The following is an 18,830-nucleotide window of genomic DNA, read 5'->3' as shown; positions in this document are numbered from 1 at the left end:
ATCACCCAGTCTTTAAGGTTGTGATATCGGAAGAAAATTTTTCTTTTTCTTTCCAGGAGCTCCAAGTCATTGTTTTTCCGTGCCGAAGAGCAAACTTTAAGGTAGTTATACTTATGTCAATGCATAAAATCATGAGGGGAAAGAAAAGAGGGGGGGGGGGGGTTACACAGTCTTCTGCACCAAATGGAACAATTACATTTTTTCCAAACATGAAACTTGAATTATAAGTTTCTTCTTGGAAAAAAAAACATCATTGGATGCCCTCTGGAATTTACACTTTTTCGAATTTTGTGACGTGAGAGGAGGAACTCGTTTTCGGTCTGCAGGGAGTGCTGTGTTTTCATTTGGTGTTGGTGCTTTTTATTTTTAGGGGATTTTCAACACTGAATGATCTAATACATAGACAGTAGTAGTAGTAGTAATACAATATAGTAAAGTAGACCTCTACCTGACTGTGTACGTCTACATAGACATACTCTAGTAGATCGTTTGCTATATGGTGTGAAAACTAGGGACTCACACATAGATGTAGGATCTACTAGCATATGTCTACGCTGTCGGCTTGTTGGAGCAGACATTACCTACACGGGACAGATTGACATTGACGGCAGAGTCCCTCAATAGTCCTCAAACAGGACATTTCTTCAGCAGCCACACAGCACAGAGCTCTGGGGAGGTGATGGAGGCTGGGGGGGTGTAGCTCAGGGAGCCATGGTGCAGGTTGTTTGCCTGCCGGGATTTGCACCGAGACATTTTTCATTTTTTTTTCCCAGGGAGACCTTCTGGCTGTGGACTCTGGATTCAGGACGTGGTGAGTGGAACATGTCTTAACGTATATCATGTAATTTATCGTCTCCCACTTTAGACCTTCTTCGTCTCCATGTTTTGTCGTGGTTGAAGGTCTGAGTCGCAGAGTGTGACGTAATGCAACGTACCGCAACGCGACTTGACGTCGTGCTGGGAAATGAATCGTTAAGAAGAATCGAACACATTTAAGGTGTACGATTCAGATGGAGTTGATCAATTGGAACCGGTTCTCAGTCAGCACCAGTTTTCAATTCCCATCCCTAGTCGGGTGATGTCAAAGATTTTGGTTCAGGGGTCACATACAGCCCGATTTCATCATGAGTGGGCCGGCTGGTAAAATAGCACCATGAAGATCTTTGAAGTTAAACTTTAAAAGCTTTTATTTGTTGCAACACCCGAGTCGGTGTGATGAGAAAGTCTGTTTTTGCAAAAACCAAACAATTTGTACCAAAAATAAATCCAATTTTAATCATCAAAGAGAGAAATGTTGAAAAATCTTCTGTAGCTGTTGCATATTGCTTCCTTTTGTGTGCATGTTTGAACCATCTTGCACTAATAGCATGGTTTGGAGGATTAATGTTAGTTTTTCCGTCTTTCATGCCAGAGTCTTTCCAGCATTTAAAATGTTAATGGTCAGACCGGATTGGAGGCTCTTGTAGTCCAGTTTCAGCCCACGGTCTTGATGTTTGACACCCCTGCATTAGGTGATAGTTCAACTATAACTCACTACATATCAAGACCAAAAGACTCAAACGTATTGCGTTCCAAATCCCAGTTTTATTGGTCGTTGGATTTCGGGTGAACCAATGGCACAAGAGAGATTAATCCACAATATCAAAAAAATTATACAAAATAATAATACAAAAGGAAGTTCCAGTTATACAAAGCAAAGATGTGGACTTAGTTATTTTCCTACTGCCTTAAAATTCAGGAGTAAGGCACAGTCATTACCACATGTTTACTCTTCCACATCCGTTTGTCTTAAGCCTCGGTCCCAGTCATCACAGAGATGCTGGTTCCTCAGAACATCACCACTTCTTCCATTCACTCGAGATTCTCAACCCTTCATGCAAAATGTGTGTGTGTGTGTGCTGGGAGCAACCGACTACAGTCAGGTCTCATTCCTCAAGACTACAGTGGATGGATTTCCACATCTGAGGAAGGCCTGATGGTGGGTGGAGAAGCCAAGATAATCTTTTTTGTTAAAATAAAAAAAGAATGAGATGATTTCTGTGGGGGTTGTAATAAAAAAATTAAAAAAAAGTCTGCAGAAGGGTGGAGAATCAAAGAGGGCAGAAGCTGCGGGCGCTACATGACTGCATGAGAAAACAGTTCAACCCAACAAATGAGGATGAATTTCCTCCGTTAACAGAAAGAAAATCCAACAAAAGCGTTGAGCCATAGATCGTTAGAAAGGCTGAAAGTTGAGACTGAAACCAAACACAAAGGAAAAAGGTGGGCAACAAGGCTCTCGGGTGCAGGGAGGCAGAGACGCACCAGAAAAGAAAAAAATAAATGAGATGCTTGACGTGTTACGAGCCGAGTAGCACCAAGTTCCAGTTTTTTAGTTTTTTTTTCTCCAGTTTGTGTGCGTAAGATGATAGGTAGTTAATCCAGTCTCAAAGGGTTTAAGTCTATGTAAAGGCTGAAAAGGTGTATGTTTGGTCGAGGGAATCAAAAAGCAGCTTTCAAAAAAAACCTCATCTCTCTCTCCAGTTACTCTTGCTACCTACTGTACACTGAACCATGATAATGTCTGTGCCTTGGACATAGAAAGTTAATCTAACTGTGCATCAGCGAGTGTTTTTTTTTTTTTTTCTTCTTTCCAATAAGACATGTGAGTGCAGTAAACATCCAGTTTGTTTACTTCTGTTCTCCCGACTCCACCGCCGACGAGACGAGAAAACAGCTCGACAACGACACAGAAAAACTGGAATACATTTGAATATCTTAAACTTGAGATGAAAAGTGAGGGGGTGGAGCCCATCCGTTACATCTTCCATAGCTTTATCGTCATCAGATCCACTCTGGTTACATCACAGTCCTCACAGGAAGCCAGGCCTCTTCCTGAACACGTATAGCCCGGCCTGACGGAAGCAGAGAATCTAGTTTCTACCAGATCCGATCGCACGGGAACCGATTCCAGGGATTGGATCATGTAGAAAATGAGGCTTCCGCCAGACGGGCTCAGACACCATAAATACTGCCACCGGGCGCTGCTCACACAGACAACGGAGACTGGTACAAAGACGAGGGGGTTGGCAAAGAGGCTAATAGAGTAGCAGAATGATTAAACGGTTTATGTTTGTATCGTGATTTGTGCGTAATGATAGCTGTGATTCTCTAATTTGCTCAGTCTGGACTGACAGGCTCACTCCGTCGGTCCGCGCGTAGTCTCAGTTTTCAGGTGATTTAAAGCCTGACTTTACAGAACTGGGTCGTGATATTTTCTCGCCAGTGATGCTCAGAAACCATTTTCAACAAGGCAAAAAGCTTGTTAGCCAATGCATTTTTTTTTTTTACTTGTATCCTGCTCAATGCAAAATGGCTTTACAATATCATCCAATGTGTTATTCAGTTTCTAAAGTTATTCATCCAACCAGTTAAAATCAACACATCCACTCTCCAGCTGTGCTTGAAATCATTGCTGCTGTTGATGTGAGGCAATGAAATAAAGTGATATAAAACTGATGAGCCTGAGTCAAGACTTGGGGGGAAAAGAGAACCCACAACTCACCCTAACCACTCAAATATTACAGACACACACAAATCAATATAAACACATATGCAAAAATCATTCTGCTACTATTTTAGCATCATAAATAACTCAAAGATTAGATGGACGGGGGGGGGGGGTTCTAAACATGGCTCTGCTCTGCTCTGGGAGGAAGAGGAGGAGGAGGAAGAGGGCGGCCCAATCGTAAGGTAAACGACGGGAGAGGGCGGCAGGTCGAGCAGCGAACCAGATAGGAGCAGAGGAAAGTGCGCAGCCCCCCGTAGCGAGTATGGCAACAGAGGAGGTCGGCACTGCAGAGCAGAGCGGGGACAACAGGAGGGAGGAAGGATGCAGGGAAGAAGAAAGAAGTGTGTCCCACTTCCAGCTTCCATCCTTCCCGTTCTCTCTGTGCAGTTCATCAACATATAAAGTCAAAAGTACAGGATACGATATGAGGAAAGGAAGGGAGTGTGTGTGGGTGTGTGAACAGGTAGAAATATTTGCATCATGGCGAGGAGGTGAGTGCAACCCCCTCCCCCCGCATGATGTTTTCCCCACTCGACTTCCCCCTCAGTACTCCCACATCGTGGCGGTCTCCAGGTCGTCCGCGTTGGCCTTCAGCACGCCGGCGTGGTCGCCGCGGAGGTACTTGTTGTCGGCGGCGTGGCGGATGGCCAGCTTGTTGTAGTCGCAGAACTCGAAGAGGAAGTCCACGGGCGTGTCGCTGCTGCTCACCACCGACTGCTCGTTGCCCACCATCCAGTACTTACCCGTGGAGTCTGCGGAGGAGAGAGGGAGCGGCGTGTCACGGGGCGGGGTGAAAGTGGAGGAGGGAACGAAAGCTTCGGCTTCAATTAGCTTTGTGTGAATTACACATTGTGAAGGCGGGAAAACATTATCCGAATCAAATCCCTCCTTTTGGCACAAACGCCTCAAATCAATGAAAAGCGACGAGAGAATAGAGGATTTAATCCCTCGTGTGCCTGCAGGACGTCATGTCGGCTGCTGTAAATGCTGCACAGCTCAGCCATAATATAATGACCACTTGCACTGAATGATCAACAATGATCAAAAATCAACGCTGCATCCTGAGAACGAGCACCAAGAGAGACGCTCCGGCGGTTTCCCAGCATTTATAATTTTATCCTCGTCTAAACCGCCGCGATAAATAAACTGAACCGGTCACAATGTTATGGCTGATTGGCGCAATAACCGACCTTGCAGGCTGTACGCTCCGTCTCTGAACTCCATGGTGAAGTAGTCGTAGGAGGAGCGGTTGGAGTCCAGCGTGCCCGTCACCTTCCTGCAGCCGATGAAGCCGTGCTCGCCGCGCAGCACGATGATCGGGCGGTTAATCAGCTTCATGATGAACTCCTCAGACTCGCCTGTGACACAGAAACAAAGACGCTTCAGCCAACCGGTTTGAAACAACCGGGCCGAACGGCAACCTGAGCTCTCTGAGCTCCAGTCAGTTGCAGAGTCTTCATGACAACTCATCAGAAAAAGATTAAATGTACGCGATGCGTCTCAGAGATATGTGCCAACCAGAGCAGAGCAGCTGCCAGCGCCTCCCACTCCACAAAACTGCAGCGCTGCAGCTTTGATGCGCCGGCGCTGGAGCCCGACAGCCGATCTATAATTGGAGCATTTTGTGATCCGCTCCCTGTCTGGATGTCGGCGTCTCGCAGGAACGAGAGAAGCGGCTGCTCTGATGGCATCACTGAATGTCTTCACCAGCGTCTCTGTACTCCAGATTATTAACCATCAGGACACATTAGTGGGCGTTTCATGAAAGCTGAATGGTATTTATCCGTCATTGACTCTATTCAAAGCCTGCCTCTGTACTGTATTACAGAAATAAAAATAGCTTGCAAATGTTTAGATAATACATTTTATAGAAGATTTGACTTGCTGACGAGGCTTTTATCCTCCAGAGACTCAGAATTTCTAATGAACTATATCCAGATACAATATAAATGACGGAGAAAATGTGGTTTTACTTTCTGATTAGCATTAATATTGAAAGTTGACACACCAAGCTACAGCAGTCTTTTCCTGGATCTATTGATCCATCCAATCTCCACACCGCCGTCTCTCACTGGGGCCTTTGTCCACCAAACCCAAACCGATGCCCTCGGATGCTCCAGTCGTGTCACATAATGTTCATATCTCGAGATTCAACACGACATCCGTGTGTCTCCAACAACAATCACTGACCTGCCGAGTCGATGGTGGCCGCCAGCTGGCCGTTTTTCTTGGCGGCGACGTATTTCCCGTTGGCAGCTCGCAGCGTCAGCCTCTTCCCACGCCACTCGATGTCAAAGTAGCAATTCGCCGACCTAGAGACAGACGGGGGGGGGGGGGGGTGCGAGAGGTGAGAAGGGTGATTCGCAGGGGTGCGCGTCACGTTTACTCGGGCACTTTCCTCCACTCCTTAACTAACCGCTGGGTAATCGGATAGGTTTTCTGTGTGGAGGATAAGTCTGTAGTCTGTGCTTAAGTTGAATCAAATTCCTTTTCTAAATCCTTTTGCTTGGCGGCGAATCCGCTTTGTCCTGCGATCTTTCATTAAATCAGCTCGGAAACATCCTAAATGTCTCCCCCTCAAACCGCAATAAGACTCAGAACTGGCAACGAGGGATTTTTGTGGTTTTGCCCCATTAGGAGGAAAGCAAGTGAAATCTTAAGAATGCGATGAAAGAATGTGAGGAGCATCCTGCAGAGCGTTTTGCTGACCGACCCCACAGTGTCCAAAGTGTCTTATCTTCAAAAAACAAAGGGTTATCTGCCTCCGGGTTGAGTCAGAACACATGTTTTTTTTGACCCGTCGGATACTGGATCAGATTATTCGAGCATTTTGTAACTTGTGCAAACAGGAAAAAGAAAAAAGGAAAAACTTGTCGTTTATCATAAGATAATAGCGCTTAAGTAGTCCACTTAGTACAAGAGCAGTTTACGGCGCGACTCCTGAATTTACGTGTGGTCTCGCAGGGAAATTATCCGGGAGCGCAGGGTCAAAGGTCAGAGGTTAACAGCCAGATCTCTCCTCGAACACGAGTCCGGCACATAAAAGAAAATCGCTTTCTGCAGGTTGAGGCTGCACAGAAATGCACTTCGTCTCCCGTAACATACCAGAGCCGTGATGGGATTTGGGGGGGGGGGGGGTCACTCACTCTTCACCTCCCACTCACTGCAGCCATCATCCACCCCCACCACACACACACCCAAACTCGGCTCTGATTACTAGACAGGACTAAACATCCAGGGCCGAGACCAACCAGATTCAAACACACAAACCATCACTGCTGGCGAGAGATGGACAGGCGGGAGCAGGTGTAGCTGCGGCGAGCGTTTCGGTTTGAGGGTGTGCGCGCCTCTTACTTGGTGGAGGCGGTGCACTGCAGGCCGCCGTTGGCCGTGAGGGTCCAGTATTTCCCGGCGGCCGTCCGAAACGCACACTTCCTGTTCTCGCGACAGATCTCCACCTGGAAGACCTCCTGGTCGCCTTCCTCGTCCTGATTGGCCGAGAGATCCATACCTGGGAGGGGCCAGACAATTGGGAAAGAGAGGTCAGCGGGGATGCAGGCCAGTGGGTCAGTCAGGCATCCAACTCTCACACACACACACAAGTGGGCTGGAAATAGCTGCAGAGGCACATTATTACAAACCAAAAGTCCAGATGGCGACACACACGGACAGCGAAGTAGAAACATCCCACACACACTCTCTTTGGTCAGGATCAGACGTGCTAAATGAGCAACATCAGACAGCTGGGATTATTTGGGGATTTCACACAGCTGCACTCACATCTGTCGCAGTGGGCTTCAAAGGATCAGTCGTCATGGTGGACAACTGTCACGGCACAAAGAAAACGCAGACGCACTGCACTGAGCGGCGGAAAGTTAGTCTGCAAACAGTCTGGCGACGAAATTAAAAAGTGTGGCCGTCTGACGCCAAGCAATGGAAATTATATGACGTCATTCTCAGGCATTTAAAACAAACTCATTTCATGACTTGTAGTACAATACTGCATAATCAGTGTAATGGCAGAGTGGCGCTCAAGCTGAATCACCACGTTAATGTACTGCCAACATGGTGACGTGATCCTAATGTGACTACTGCAGCTGAAGCAGATAAACACAGTCAGTCTGTGGAGATCCCATCGTGATCCAAGTTCAAACCCGTGTACATCTCCAGCCGTCAACGAACCCATATTGAAGATGGCCGCCGCCGTCATGGCAGATGACATTAATGGCAAACAGCTGCTCAAATTCCAGGGAGCTCCGTTCAGACCTGAATGTGGAGGCATTATTCCAGTAATTGTAGTTTTAATGTGTACACATGGGCGTTTTATCCAACTAAATCAATAAGATCACCAGTTATACTAAATCTGATTACGTCCATGTTTCTCCTCTAGTCTAGTCTAAACTGGTGTATTGAACAAAGTTGCTTGTATTTTTGATCAAGGCGTTTAATGGTTTCAACTAACATATGCTGATACGACCAAGCGGATGTGTTGACTCATTTCAGAGAATTCTCCCAGATTTCCTCGAACCAAAACACATTCTGTCACTGAATGTTTCCAATTTTCAAACTGCAGTAATCACGCGGCTTCAATTCCAATTAAAACTCTCATGTTATCTACTTCTGATTTTACCAGGAGACCGATGATCGGAGCTCTGGGAGCTGCCGCCGTCCAAATGGCTCGAGTCTCGTTTTCGAGTCCATACAGCCGACTGCATGTTCACAGAACACCAAAAGCTCATTAAAATCCCATCAACCAACCAACTCGGGCACTTAACAATGACTAAGAGGTAAACAAATGAGTCAAGTCGAGGATGAACACATGCATACACAGAAGCGGAGCAGCTTCATGCAGGACAATGTGTGCTATTGTATATGATGAAGTCATACTGTGTGTGGATGTATAGCTAGAGGGTACATACACACGGGGGGGGGGGGGGGGGGGGGGGTGGGAGGGGGTTGTCTGTGCAAATGTGTGCAGACTGAAAGAGTGACCCAGTCAGCCGAAGAAAGAAAGATGTGTTTGAGAAAACAAACCAGCACACTCATGTTTTCCTTTAACGTCTTTTTTTTTTAACCACGACACCCTCCCCTCTGCTGCTCCTCATTTTTTCCATGTTTCTCGTTGGCTTCAGCCTCACAGAGACGAGAGAGAAAGCTTTGTTCCAGTGTGATGAGAATGATAAAGTCCAGGCAAACTGGAAAGTGAGAGGATTTGAGGGGAAAACTCGGAGAAGCTGGTCAAGCAGATACGCAAGGATTTCTTTTATGGAACGTTGTGGATCTCTAATGCACATCTTCTGGAAAACAAAGTCATGGTTGTACAGCGAGTGCTCTTGAACGAAGAGTGAATTTCAAACCGTGGTGTAATTTCTGTAGTCAGAAAGCAGCACTGCTGGAGGCCGCCATGTTTCATGTGAACGCTGTAAACTGGGAAACTAGAACCTTTCCAGTTAATAGCTTCATGAACACAGCATCAGTTCAGTAATTACTTTTGGTCCAGATCAAGCGACTATTTGCACATGAAATTCTCTCCTTTTCCTTCGAATAGGGTACAAATGTCTGATGGAAATCTGCCTCCACTAGAAATATTTTGAATTTCTATGTCTGACACTATTGTGATGCATATTTAGCTTTGCAGTTGAATCAGAAACAGACTCCCTAAAGTGTTTTACTAGAAGTACAGAATCAAACATCACTCACGTCATTTCAGCACTTTTAAATTTTGCATGTAAAATTGGTCATTTTCAGCCAGACGCATTACCCACAATGCATCCCTGGAAGCAGCCACTACCTTTAAGCATGGACCAGGAAGCCGCTGGATGGCTGTGGACGCCCAGACTTAAACGCTCTTTCTGCAGCTTGCTCCAGCACATTTATTTGGAGCCTCTATAATCTTATCAATGCTGAATGGAGCCTCAACTCTGCATTCTTTCTGATCTAGTGGGGGGTTTACTTTGGGAAAAATATCAGAACTTAAAAATGAAGCTGCACTACAACATGGATACTAGTCACATTTTCTTTAACCTCAAGTTCCGCTATATTGTGGTTGTTTATTGGTTCTTTATGTCAATGGAGGCACCGGGGATTAAAAAAAAAAAATAAAGCTAATATTTTTCACAGTTGTATCCTCTTCACTGTGGATTCAGTTTCTCTGGAGCTTAAACCAATGATGTTTCCTGCGTTTCGGTGTCACTTCAGAGCCAGGATTACATAAGGTGTTAGCTGTCAGAGAGTTGCTGCTCACTTTTTTTGTCAAGAGGAGAAAGAGAAAAAAAACCCCAAAGAAATACACATTAGTCGTCTCCTGTCGAGCGAGGGGTTGAGTTTCTGCAGAAATATGTGGGGGCGCTCACACGTAGAGACGACCGAGAAGGAAAATATAACTGAACATAATGAGAACCACATGGTGGAGGGGAGGGGGAGGGGGGTGGGGGGGGGGGGGGGGGGGGGGTGACAGAGCAGATGAAATGCCTGTATGTTTAGCTGCAAGAGACAAGAAGGGATTGAAGGAGCGTTTTGGAGAGCGAGGAAAAATGGGGAGAAGAAGAGGGCTGAGCTGCTCTCCTCTAATCCTCTCTGCTTCCTGCTCGGCCGACACAGACTCTCGACACAGTAGCACAGACGTGAACATTTATCACCGGAGACTAAACCAGCTGCTGAACTCCCAGCGTGGTAAATGATCGACGACTTTTCCCAAAAATACGCCTTAAAAACAACATGACATCATGTAATAGCAGCTCTCCAGGTTGAGCCTCTCCTGACATTAAATTCCCCCCCCCCCCCCCCTTCCGTCTTTCGTTCGACTGCCGAGCAACGAGCTGGAAGTCTCACAACATATCCCCGATTCAACCAGTTTATCTGGAAACAATCCTGCTAAAAACATCTGGACAACGAGTGACAGAAATCCGTTTCCTCCCCTGCTTATCAACCTGGGTGGCATCAGTCACATTGAAATCAACCCTTCCCGTACAGATCTGGAGGAGGAGATGTTAAAAAGGTTTAAAGCCTCTTCAGAGGACCTTCTGGAAATCACTGTGGCTCAGTTTGAAAGCCATCTGTAAAGAAACATTGAGGGGGAAAAGAAAAAGACTCGATCACATGTGCCCGGGTCTCGTTTGCTGTTCAAGGCCGCTCCATTAAGCTCATGATTTAAAGGTTCGACCCTGAACGGTGTGTGAAGGTGGACGTTTTTGTAAACAAGTCTGTATTTTCAAGTGAAGGTTGGAAAATTAACAGCGAGATCCTTTACAAGTCAAAAAAAGTGAGTTATAACGGCTCGAATTCCGAAGATTGGAGGCGATGGAATTTTAAAATGTGTTTTTAAAGAATATCACTGTCACCGTGTCAGAGACAACAAACTTTAAAATTACCCAGATATGTGGAAAAAATTTTTTTAAATATGCAGCAAACAAGAAAAAGTCTCCTTTTCTAAACAGTGAGCGTCTCATCTCCCCCCCCTCTCTGAACGCGGTCACAAGTTATCACAAGGAAAGAACAATATTGCTCGCTGCACACAGAGTACGAAAACACAAATCTGACAGAGACAAAACACCCGCCCTGAACCCTGCGGAGCGCCGGCCGTGGCCCGGAGAGGGAGGATGAGGCCGCCTGTCAAGGTGTGTCCATGTGAGTGCTGTGGTTCACGCTATATCAGGGATTTTTTTTAAAAACACTTATTGGCTTCAAGTCTAGGCCTGCCTCAACGTTTTGATGATTCTTCAGTAAAATTTTAAATGAACTGCATCCAGCATTAACTTTAGCATTAGTTTTACTTGTTAATAAGTTACATTACATTTTATTTTAGTCAGTTGCTTCAGTTCCTGTGTTGGTTGATGGGAAACAAGCAAATGACTATTTTGGCCGTTGGCACTCAAGACTAGGTCACTCAAATTCTCCTATGAAGGGTGTTTTGACCGACTGACTGAAGTAAGATACAGGAAAGGAGATTAGGCTTAATTTGGGAGATAATCTGTTAATATCTGTCCTCTAGAAAGACAGTAATACCACCTTGTGTAAAGTGATCACTGCAGAGACCAGGTGAAGCTTTTAGATAGGTTTCCTAATCATTGTATTTCAGAGCACCAAATAAATATCCATTAAAAAAAAAAAAAGTAATCCAACCTCTGAATTCACTTCAGAGACATTTGTCTTTCGTTTTCTTTGTCCCTCCTGTAACAAAAGCCCTTAAGACCCCATACCGGACCTAGAACCAGACTTTAAAAAGCAGTTTTATAGAGCCAAAACACGTCTTTACTAATCAAACCTGTGAGTTAAATGTGGACGAAGGAAGAGGGTCTACAATCTTGCTTCAACAGAAACCACACCATAAGTGACCACACACACACACACACACTTGACGACAACCCCTCCATCTTCCTGTCCACTCCACCCACCACATTCAGCCTGGATGGCGGCAGGCACAGATTGCCGTCTTCAGTTACTGCGAGCCAGCACTCAAGACCTGCTGTGAACGCACGCCATTGTGTCTCCCATTGTTCCCCGGGCCTGACCGAGGAGGCGACCAGCTGGGGCACAAACGGGGAGCCAGATCATGGGCCTTTGTTCTGACCCAAACACACACACACAAAGTACGACTGTGCCAAGCAGCCTACATAAAACCCAGAGTGCTGACTGACTGAAACACACAGCTCAGACATGATGGGCAAACAGCACATTGATGTTCCTGGATGAAAATCCAGGTCAGACATGTGAAATACCCAGCAGTGCCCGAGGGATAGCCCAACTGTTTGGGAAATTGATTTAAAACTCCATTGTCGTGTTGCAAAGTGCAGCCGGACTGTGAGCTCCGGGGCATTTCTGCGCAGGTTTACACACTGGAGACCGGCTGAGGGGTGGAACCTTTAATAAAGAGGTTCCCTGTGGGTATGCAGCTGTTGTGAGGCTGCGAGTCTGGCGTGCTCCCAACACACACACACACACGAGCATCTATCGACACATTAAAGCGTCAACACACACGATAAGCCACCGTGAGCATTACCAAGGATGCAGAAATTGATTGCTCATTCGCCTTCTGCTCTATCGGTGGACTGACTCGCTGTGCTGCAGACAAGAGAGCAAGTCATCACCTTCCAGCCTGCAGGGCTCATCACACCCCCAGCCAAGGTCGGGCTGGTTGTGTCTGGCGTGTCACTTCCTGCTGGCAGCGGGTAAAGGCTATAGAAAGGGTGTCAGGGTTGACTCACGGCCAAACTCAACATGAAGGCCACAGTTTCTCTTCATTTCAACCCATAAACATGTTTGAGGCCGACTGTCGCTTGGATTTTGGGTCATTTCAACCTTTTAATGAGTCGTCGCCGACATGACTGCACTGTATACAGATTTGTGGGGGTTCCCCATGACATTTTCTTTACTATGTTAAATAGGTGAAGGGAAAGCCTATGAATTTATTCATCCATTCCAATGTTTTGTCCTCAGTTATGCTCTGGTATCTTTATGTATGGATGGGTCTAGTTTTGTTTACTGGTATTTTCTGCTGGCTAATTATTGGTCAACATGACCCTTACTACTTTCATGGTATTAATATAAATAAGACTTGAAATGGGATTGGGTTATAGCCATGATGCAGCCAGGAAGTGTTCAACATCTACAAATAGAGACTAATCTCAAAGCAACGTCCTCTTAAAAATATGGGTTTATAATAAGACGTCAAAGAATTTAAGCTCAGAGGAAAAACAACAAACGAAAACTTCAATTCGGAGTTCAAAAATCAATGAAACGCTGTAGTCACCCCTCGTTCACCACTTAAAAAGGGTGAAGGACAGTCATTTGCAGAAAGCAGTCGCTGCTCTGTGGTCACACCAGCTGCTGATGGGACACGATGGCTCGTGACCATCGAGCAGACAAACCCGGCGCTTGATCTTCGCCGCTACGGTTTAGGGGCAGAACAGGCCATTTAAAAAGCCATTGAGCAAACTGCATCCCAGCTCATAAGAGGGCTGTAAAATGGTCTCCAGGGGTTTGGGACCCGACAGCCAAAGAATAGTGACGGTGCAAGACCAGTTTAATGGCAGTTATGAGTGCTCAGGGTTCAAATAGCTGAACGGAAAGAAAAAAAAGACCTGGTGAAATGTCCACTTGTTCCTAATCCGGTAGAAAATTGGACAAATTAGGAGATTATTGGAAGCATCAGTGGAGGGGAAATAACGGATAAACAAGAGTTTGGCTTGACAAACTCATGACAACCTGCAAAAGTCCTTGCAATATTTGTCTTTTAGCTCTTTGGTTTAAAACAGGCAGAGAGTTTTGGATTAAATAGGTTTACGATATCAACTAAAACTTCTTCCTGAACCTTCTGCATCTCAAGAACCACAAAACACATGGTTCAAATCCCATCTTGGCTTTAGAGATCCCAGATCTGCAAAAAAAAAAAAAAAAGTGCGAAGGACTACTCACTGTGAGAATATTCAATTGTAAATTCTTTCAATGTGTGTAAACTTTGCTCGCTGTTGTCCCTCCAGTACCCATGACCCTTACACTCCAAACCTCTTTAAAAACTACAAAAACTGATGGACATGATTTTTTTCTGCAACATTTTGAATTAGATTCAGGAAATGATTTTAAATGAATTCAACTGATTTAGCTTTGGTGCTTAAACTTTACATTTCATACACTAGTTCAAATGAATTACCAAAGCATAGAGAGGATGGAGCTTTTCCCAGTGATCAACCGTTAAAAAAAAAAGAAAACTTTGGCTCGTCTGCATTCAACAATCAAGTCTCCATCTAATGAAAGGATGCCTAAACTCCAATTTCAGTGTGCCAGTTTGATAAACAACAATTAAGCACATCGACATAAACAGCAGTTCCGAGTGGTCGAAAAGCAGCTTTTTGGACTGACCCACTTGAGCTCGCTCGGCTTCAGCCGCTAATAAAACTCCAGCCGATTTATACCACCGTCTCATCTCGGCTCGGCTCCGGCGGGCAAATAGCTGATTGCGGGACGCAATGTGACTACGAGCAGCTGTCGGCTTGAAAAAACATCTGGGGCCAGTTTAATTCCACCCAACATTTAATCCACATCACAATCATCCGGTGGTTGGCGGCTCGAGCGTGGCCTCCCTCTCGAGTTCCGGGTCTCCCGGATCGGTGTACGTGGGAACAAACCCCGAGTGGAAGGACGGAGGTTCAACTGCGTCACAACACCAAACTCTCCTTTCACACCGTTTCAGCACCTTAAATTAACAATCTCATACCAGAACACACTTGTGCCCAGACTTGATTCCCCCCCCCCCACACACGACACAGATTGGCACAGTTATTAGAAACACAAATTAGATAGCAGCTACTAAAAGGTTTCTAATTGAAGCTAAAAATCTATCTTTAACATGGAGTTGATCACATATACATTTCATCTATATTGCCATCATTGCAGAAACTGTGTTGCTTTAAGTGTTTTCCCTTCTACAGAAAGTTCAGCATCTCGAATCTTCAACTTTTACTTGAGAACTTAAAGGTGTAGTTTGTATAAATAAAGACATGTTAGGTCAAATGCAATAGATTTATTCTATAATAACCTCAAACTGATCTGTTGTCGTTTCTTGCCCCCCCTGCGGCATCGTTCCATTTTTCATGAAGTCCACAGTCTGGCATGACCATATTCCAGCAGGACAATTTCTAATTCCACAAACTGCTTTTTGCATTTTACTCAAGTTTTGTAGAAAAGGGAGGATTTGCAATTGGCAACACTCCCCCCCCCCCCAAAATCAGCACCTCTTAACTCGTACAAACCAGATGTACAGCCACAAAACGCATGAATCCAGCAACACGCTCACGTTTCTAGTAGAAATCGGCACATTGGGTGAGCAGATTTCTGCAGAGCTGCACCAGCCATGATAAAAAAAAGTTGTAACCTGATAGATCAGCGGCCATCGCATCACACTTTTAGCTGCAGAGCTTGTCAACTCGCTCCAACAGCCTCCACCTCCACAACTGGACACCATTTTGTGTCTGAGTGCCACTCAGGAAAGGAAAAAGGAATAACTGCTGATGGAAGGAAAAGTGGATAAAACATCCCTTTGACAAGTAAATAAAGCTGCGAGACTGAACAAACATACGCTGGGTGTGACGGAGACAGCAGAGGAAAATAGAAAGGACCGAGCGATTATTCTTTGTGAAAAGTAGCAGCAAAACCGCCAAACCACACGGTAGCCTACTGATTATGCTCTTCTGACCACACAACAAATATAGAATGATATATAGTCCTGTCAATTATCGTAGACGGTCAGGTAAAGGCCTCTTCCCTACAAATCTCTATGGCGCCAACTCAAAGCGAACACCTGGGAACTGACTCACCAAGACCCTCACATTTCTCTGGATTCCATCGTTTATAGACACAAATTGACAATTAAAGTGTGGACAAAGAGGATTTAGACACCCATCCATCCCGACAACCCCTTGAGCATGAGTAATGCCGCCGTTAATGACTGCAGACACAGTAGTGGAGCCGAAGGCCGTGAAAGTGAGGGTGAGTGTGGGGGAGGGGACGGCGAGGGGGAGTGGAGGCAAATTATCAAACAGGAATCTAGAGGGGAACCGTGGAGTGACAATGAGTAAGGAAATGAGAAAACTGGTGTGAAGGGCAAAGAGAGGAACATGTTTTCATGGGCTTGATGAATAAAGATGTACTTTTCCATATAGAGGATCAGCCAGCATGTCAGTTGGCACACTGAAAGCACCAGAAGAATGAAAACATTGGTCTCTGCCATCTAAACCGTCAACAGATCAAGACCAACAGGGGTACAAGTGGTAAAGGCATGAATCGTTCTTTTAAATAGAAGGAAACAAAACAACCCAAATGAACCTCTAGCCTCTGGGTTCAGCCTTAAAATGATCCGATGCTACAGCAACTAGAGTCTAGATCGATCATAGTGTGACTGAAGGAATTTACAAGGATTCATAGGAATTTGGGCAAAAAGACTTGGGGTAAACCCAGAAATGCAGTAATTTGGACTCTTGCGCATACGTAAAATGAGAATAATCCTACAAAGACTTGGAAAACCAAGCGTTTCAGATTTCCGTCAGTTGCCCATGTTTGCACCAGACTCCGATTCTATACCAAGACAAAAAAGCCCATTGCTCGAGAGGTATTCCTTCATTCCTTCACACCATGGAGCCTTGCAGCAGCCCGCCCTGCCAGTTTAAGGCTCATTACCATCTGAATGATGCCACACGTGGACATGTTGCACTCTCTTCTTGTCAGTTGTCTATAAAAGTCACTGAACTAACAGCTCCAGTGGTGACAAAGGGACCTTATCAGCTTTCGCTGTGAATTATGGTCATGAGGGGAAATTTGAGGGGATTTTTATTAATATCTCCATGTGTGCATCATGTGTGGCCATTCAAGAGTGAGTGGCTGTATTGTTTCTGCATCTGATTTTTATCTCATGTAAAAAGGCCATCTCTTGCCAAACAGGCTATTTGTTTGACATATGTAAATAGACACAGGCCTCTGTTGTGTGTGTCTACATGTAGGCCAGGTCCTGGTCCCATCATTTGGGGGGTGTGCGTGTGAAAGCGCGTTTGTGGGCTGCAGAGGGGGGGGGGATGCAGCGATACATTCCATCACGTTAACCCTTCCTCTGCCAGGGAAGGTGCCATCACACACATACTCACAGTGGACCACCACACCCACCTTGCCGAGTGGACACGTTCCTCTCGTTGGCCGCGGTGAGCACGACCTGCGGGTGACTCTGCTCCAGCACGAACAGCTCGTCCTTGCCCACGCGCGCGCTCTTGCCGGACTTCATGGTGCCGGACGGCCCCGAGGGCGCGAGGTATCTGCCGCTGCAGTCCCTGAAGGCCACCTTGCCCGAGCGGAACTCCAGCGTGTAGCCCGTGCTCTTGTCCGTGGCGGCGACCAGCGCGCCGTCGTTGCGCAGGAAGCGGTTGTCGGACGTCTGCAGGTGGTAGCGCTGCTCGCGGAACACCAGCGTGATCATGGAGTCCACCCCCCACGGGACGTCCCGGTCGATGGCGATCTCCTCCACCTTGTCGCTCAGGTGCGCGTAGCGCTTGCGCGTCAGGCTGAAGATGTTCACCTGCGGGTGCATGGCGATGTGCACACTCCACTTCTCCGCCACGGACACGGTCTGCGCGAAGCAGATGATCCGGTCCTCGGTGCCGCCCAGGTAGCGCCCGTGCGGTTCGGACTGCAGCGACCAGCGGCCGTCATCGTGAGCGGTGATGACGAACCGGCACTCCGGGCCCGGGGTCTCGCTGTCGCCGGTGACGTTGCCGTCCTTGTCGGCGGCGATGTACCGGCCCAGATGCGACTTGAGGTGGAAGACGTTGCCGGTGGTGTCGTCGCCGCTCTGCTCCAGCGTCCAGATCTGCTTCTTCTTCATGCTCGTGGCGGAGGCGTTGATCTTGAAGCCGAACATCTCCGCCGTGAGGTACTTGTTCCCGCAGTTGATGAGACCGAACTGGATCTGCAGCATGTCGCTGGTTCCGTTCGCCGCTCCGTTGGTCGTCATGGTCGGTTCTGGTGCGCTCGAGCCTCGGACCGGTTGAACCGCGTGAGAGGGATGGATGGATGGATGGAGGGGAAAGGGGGGCGCTTCTGCAAGTGAGCTCGCGGCTGAAAGGGTGGGATGCTCTGCTTGCCTCGCGTGCTTCTCTTTGTTTGGGGAGTGTGTGTGTGTGAGTTGCTGAGTGGGAGTCTGTGAGCGCGCGCCGCCGGTCCTCAGTGCTCTGCTTGTCTCAGCAGCGCGAGCCCGCCGCCACAGCTGCAGCCTATATAACCATTAGTGACGTTGCAAACGAAGCCACGCCCCTTTTATCATCCACAAAATCTGAGCTGAAATGACAAATTTCTCTCATCTGCTGATGGATGGATGAATGGATGGATGGGTGGCTTTTGCTTACACGGATGCTCTACTCATACATACATACTTATTAATGGTGACTACATTGCTCAAAATGTAAAGAAAGCAGTTCTCTCTATAGTGGTAAATCCCCTCATTCTATTATCTTCCAACAGCAAAACAATTTACTAAAAGGGCACAAATGAAAAAAAAAAAAAAAGTTGGAAATCCGGCTTATTGTGGGATTAGCAGACTGTCCGATGAAGCTGCAACAAATAATCCATACACTGCTGGACAGAAATCTGTTGAAGTGATTGTTTGGCAGTGCACTGGTGCAGTGGTTGGCACTGTCGTCCATATGATGGATGCTGCTGCAGGTCAGTCAGGGTATCAAAACCATAAACAATGAGCACTTTCACATTAAGACTGCACCAAAAAAAGTGACCTCAACTGATCTCA

General features: G+C 46.5%; 1 protein-coding gene across 1 annotated transcript; it reads right to left on the bottom strand.

Annotated features, from left to right (window-relative positions):
• Window positions 1-1,566: 1,566 nt before the first annotated feature.
• On the bottom strand, window positions 1,567-18,257 carry fscn1a (fascin actin-bundling protein 1a). The gene is made up of 5 exons (XM_080488334.1): window positions 17,201-18,257; window positions 6,905-7,061; window positions 5,741-5,862; window positions 4,741-4,908; window positions 1,567-4,302 (listed from the first exon to the last, which is right to left on the bottom strand). The coding sequence occupies exons 1-5, from the start codon at window positions 18,039-18,041 to the stop codon at window positions 4,094-4,096; spliced, it is 1,497 nt and encodes a 498-aa protein (XP_080344460.1). The 5' UTR covers window positions 18,042-18,257; the 3' UTR covers window positions 1,567-4,093.
• Between the last annotated feature and the right edge of the window lie 573 nt (window positions 18,258-18,830).

This window comes from Lipophrys pholis, assembly GCF_963383615.2.
Source record: "Lipophrys pholis genome assembly, chromosome: 19".
In the NCBI taxonomy this organism is placed as follows: Eukaryota; Metazoa; Chordata; class Actinopteri; order Blenniiformes; family Blenniidae; genus Lipophrys; species Lipophrys pholis.
This window is presented reverse-complemented; position numbering and strand designations above follow the sequence as displayed.

What these genes read in the sequence shown, in the direction of transcription:
- fscn1a (XM_080488334.1), bottom strand. Translation starts at nt 18,041, where the DNA reads ATGACGACCAACGGAGCGGCGAACGGAACCAGCGACATGCTGCAGATC. An exon ending in CAGTGCACCGCCTCCACCAA is followed by an intron (nt 5,863 to 6,904) that starts GTAAGAGGCGCG and finishes GTCTGTCTCTAG; the next exon opens with GTCGGCGAATTGCTACTTTG. An exon ending in GGCCACCATCGACTCGGCAG is followed by an intron (nt 4,909 to 5,740) that starts GTCAGTGATTGT and finishes TCTGTGTCACAG; the next exon opens with GCGAGTCTGAGGAGTTCATC.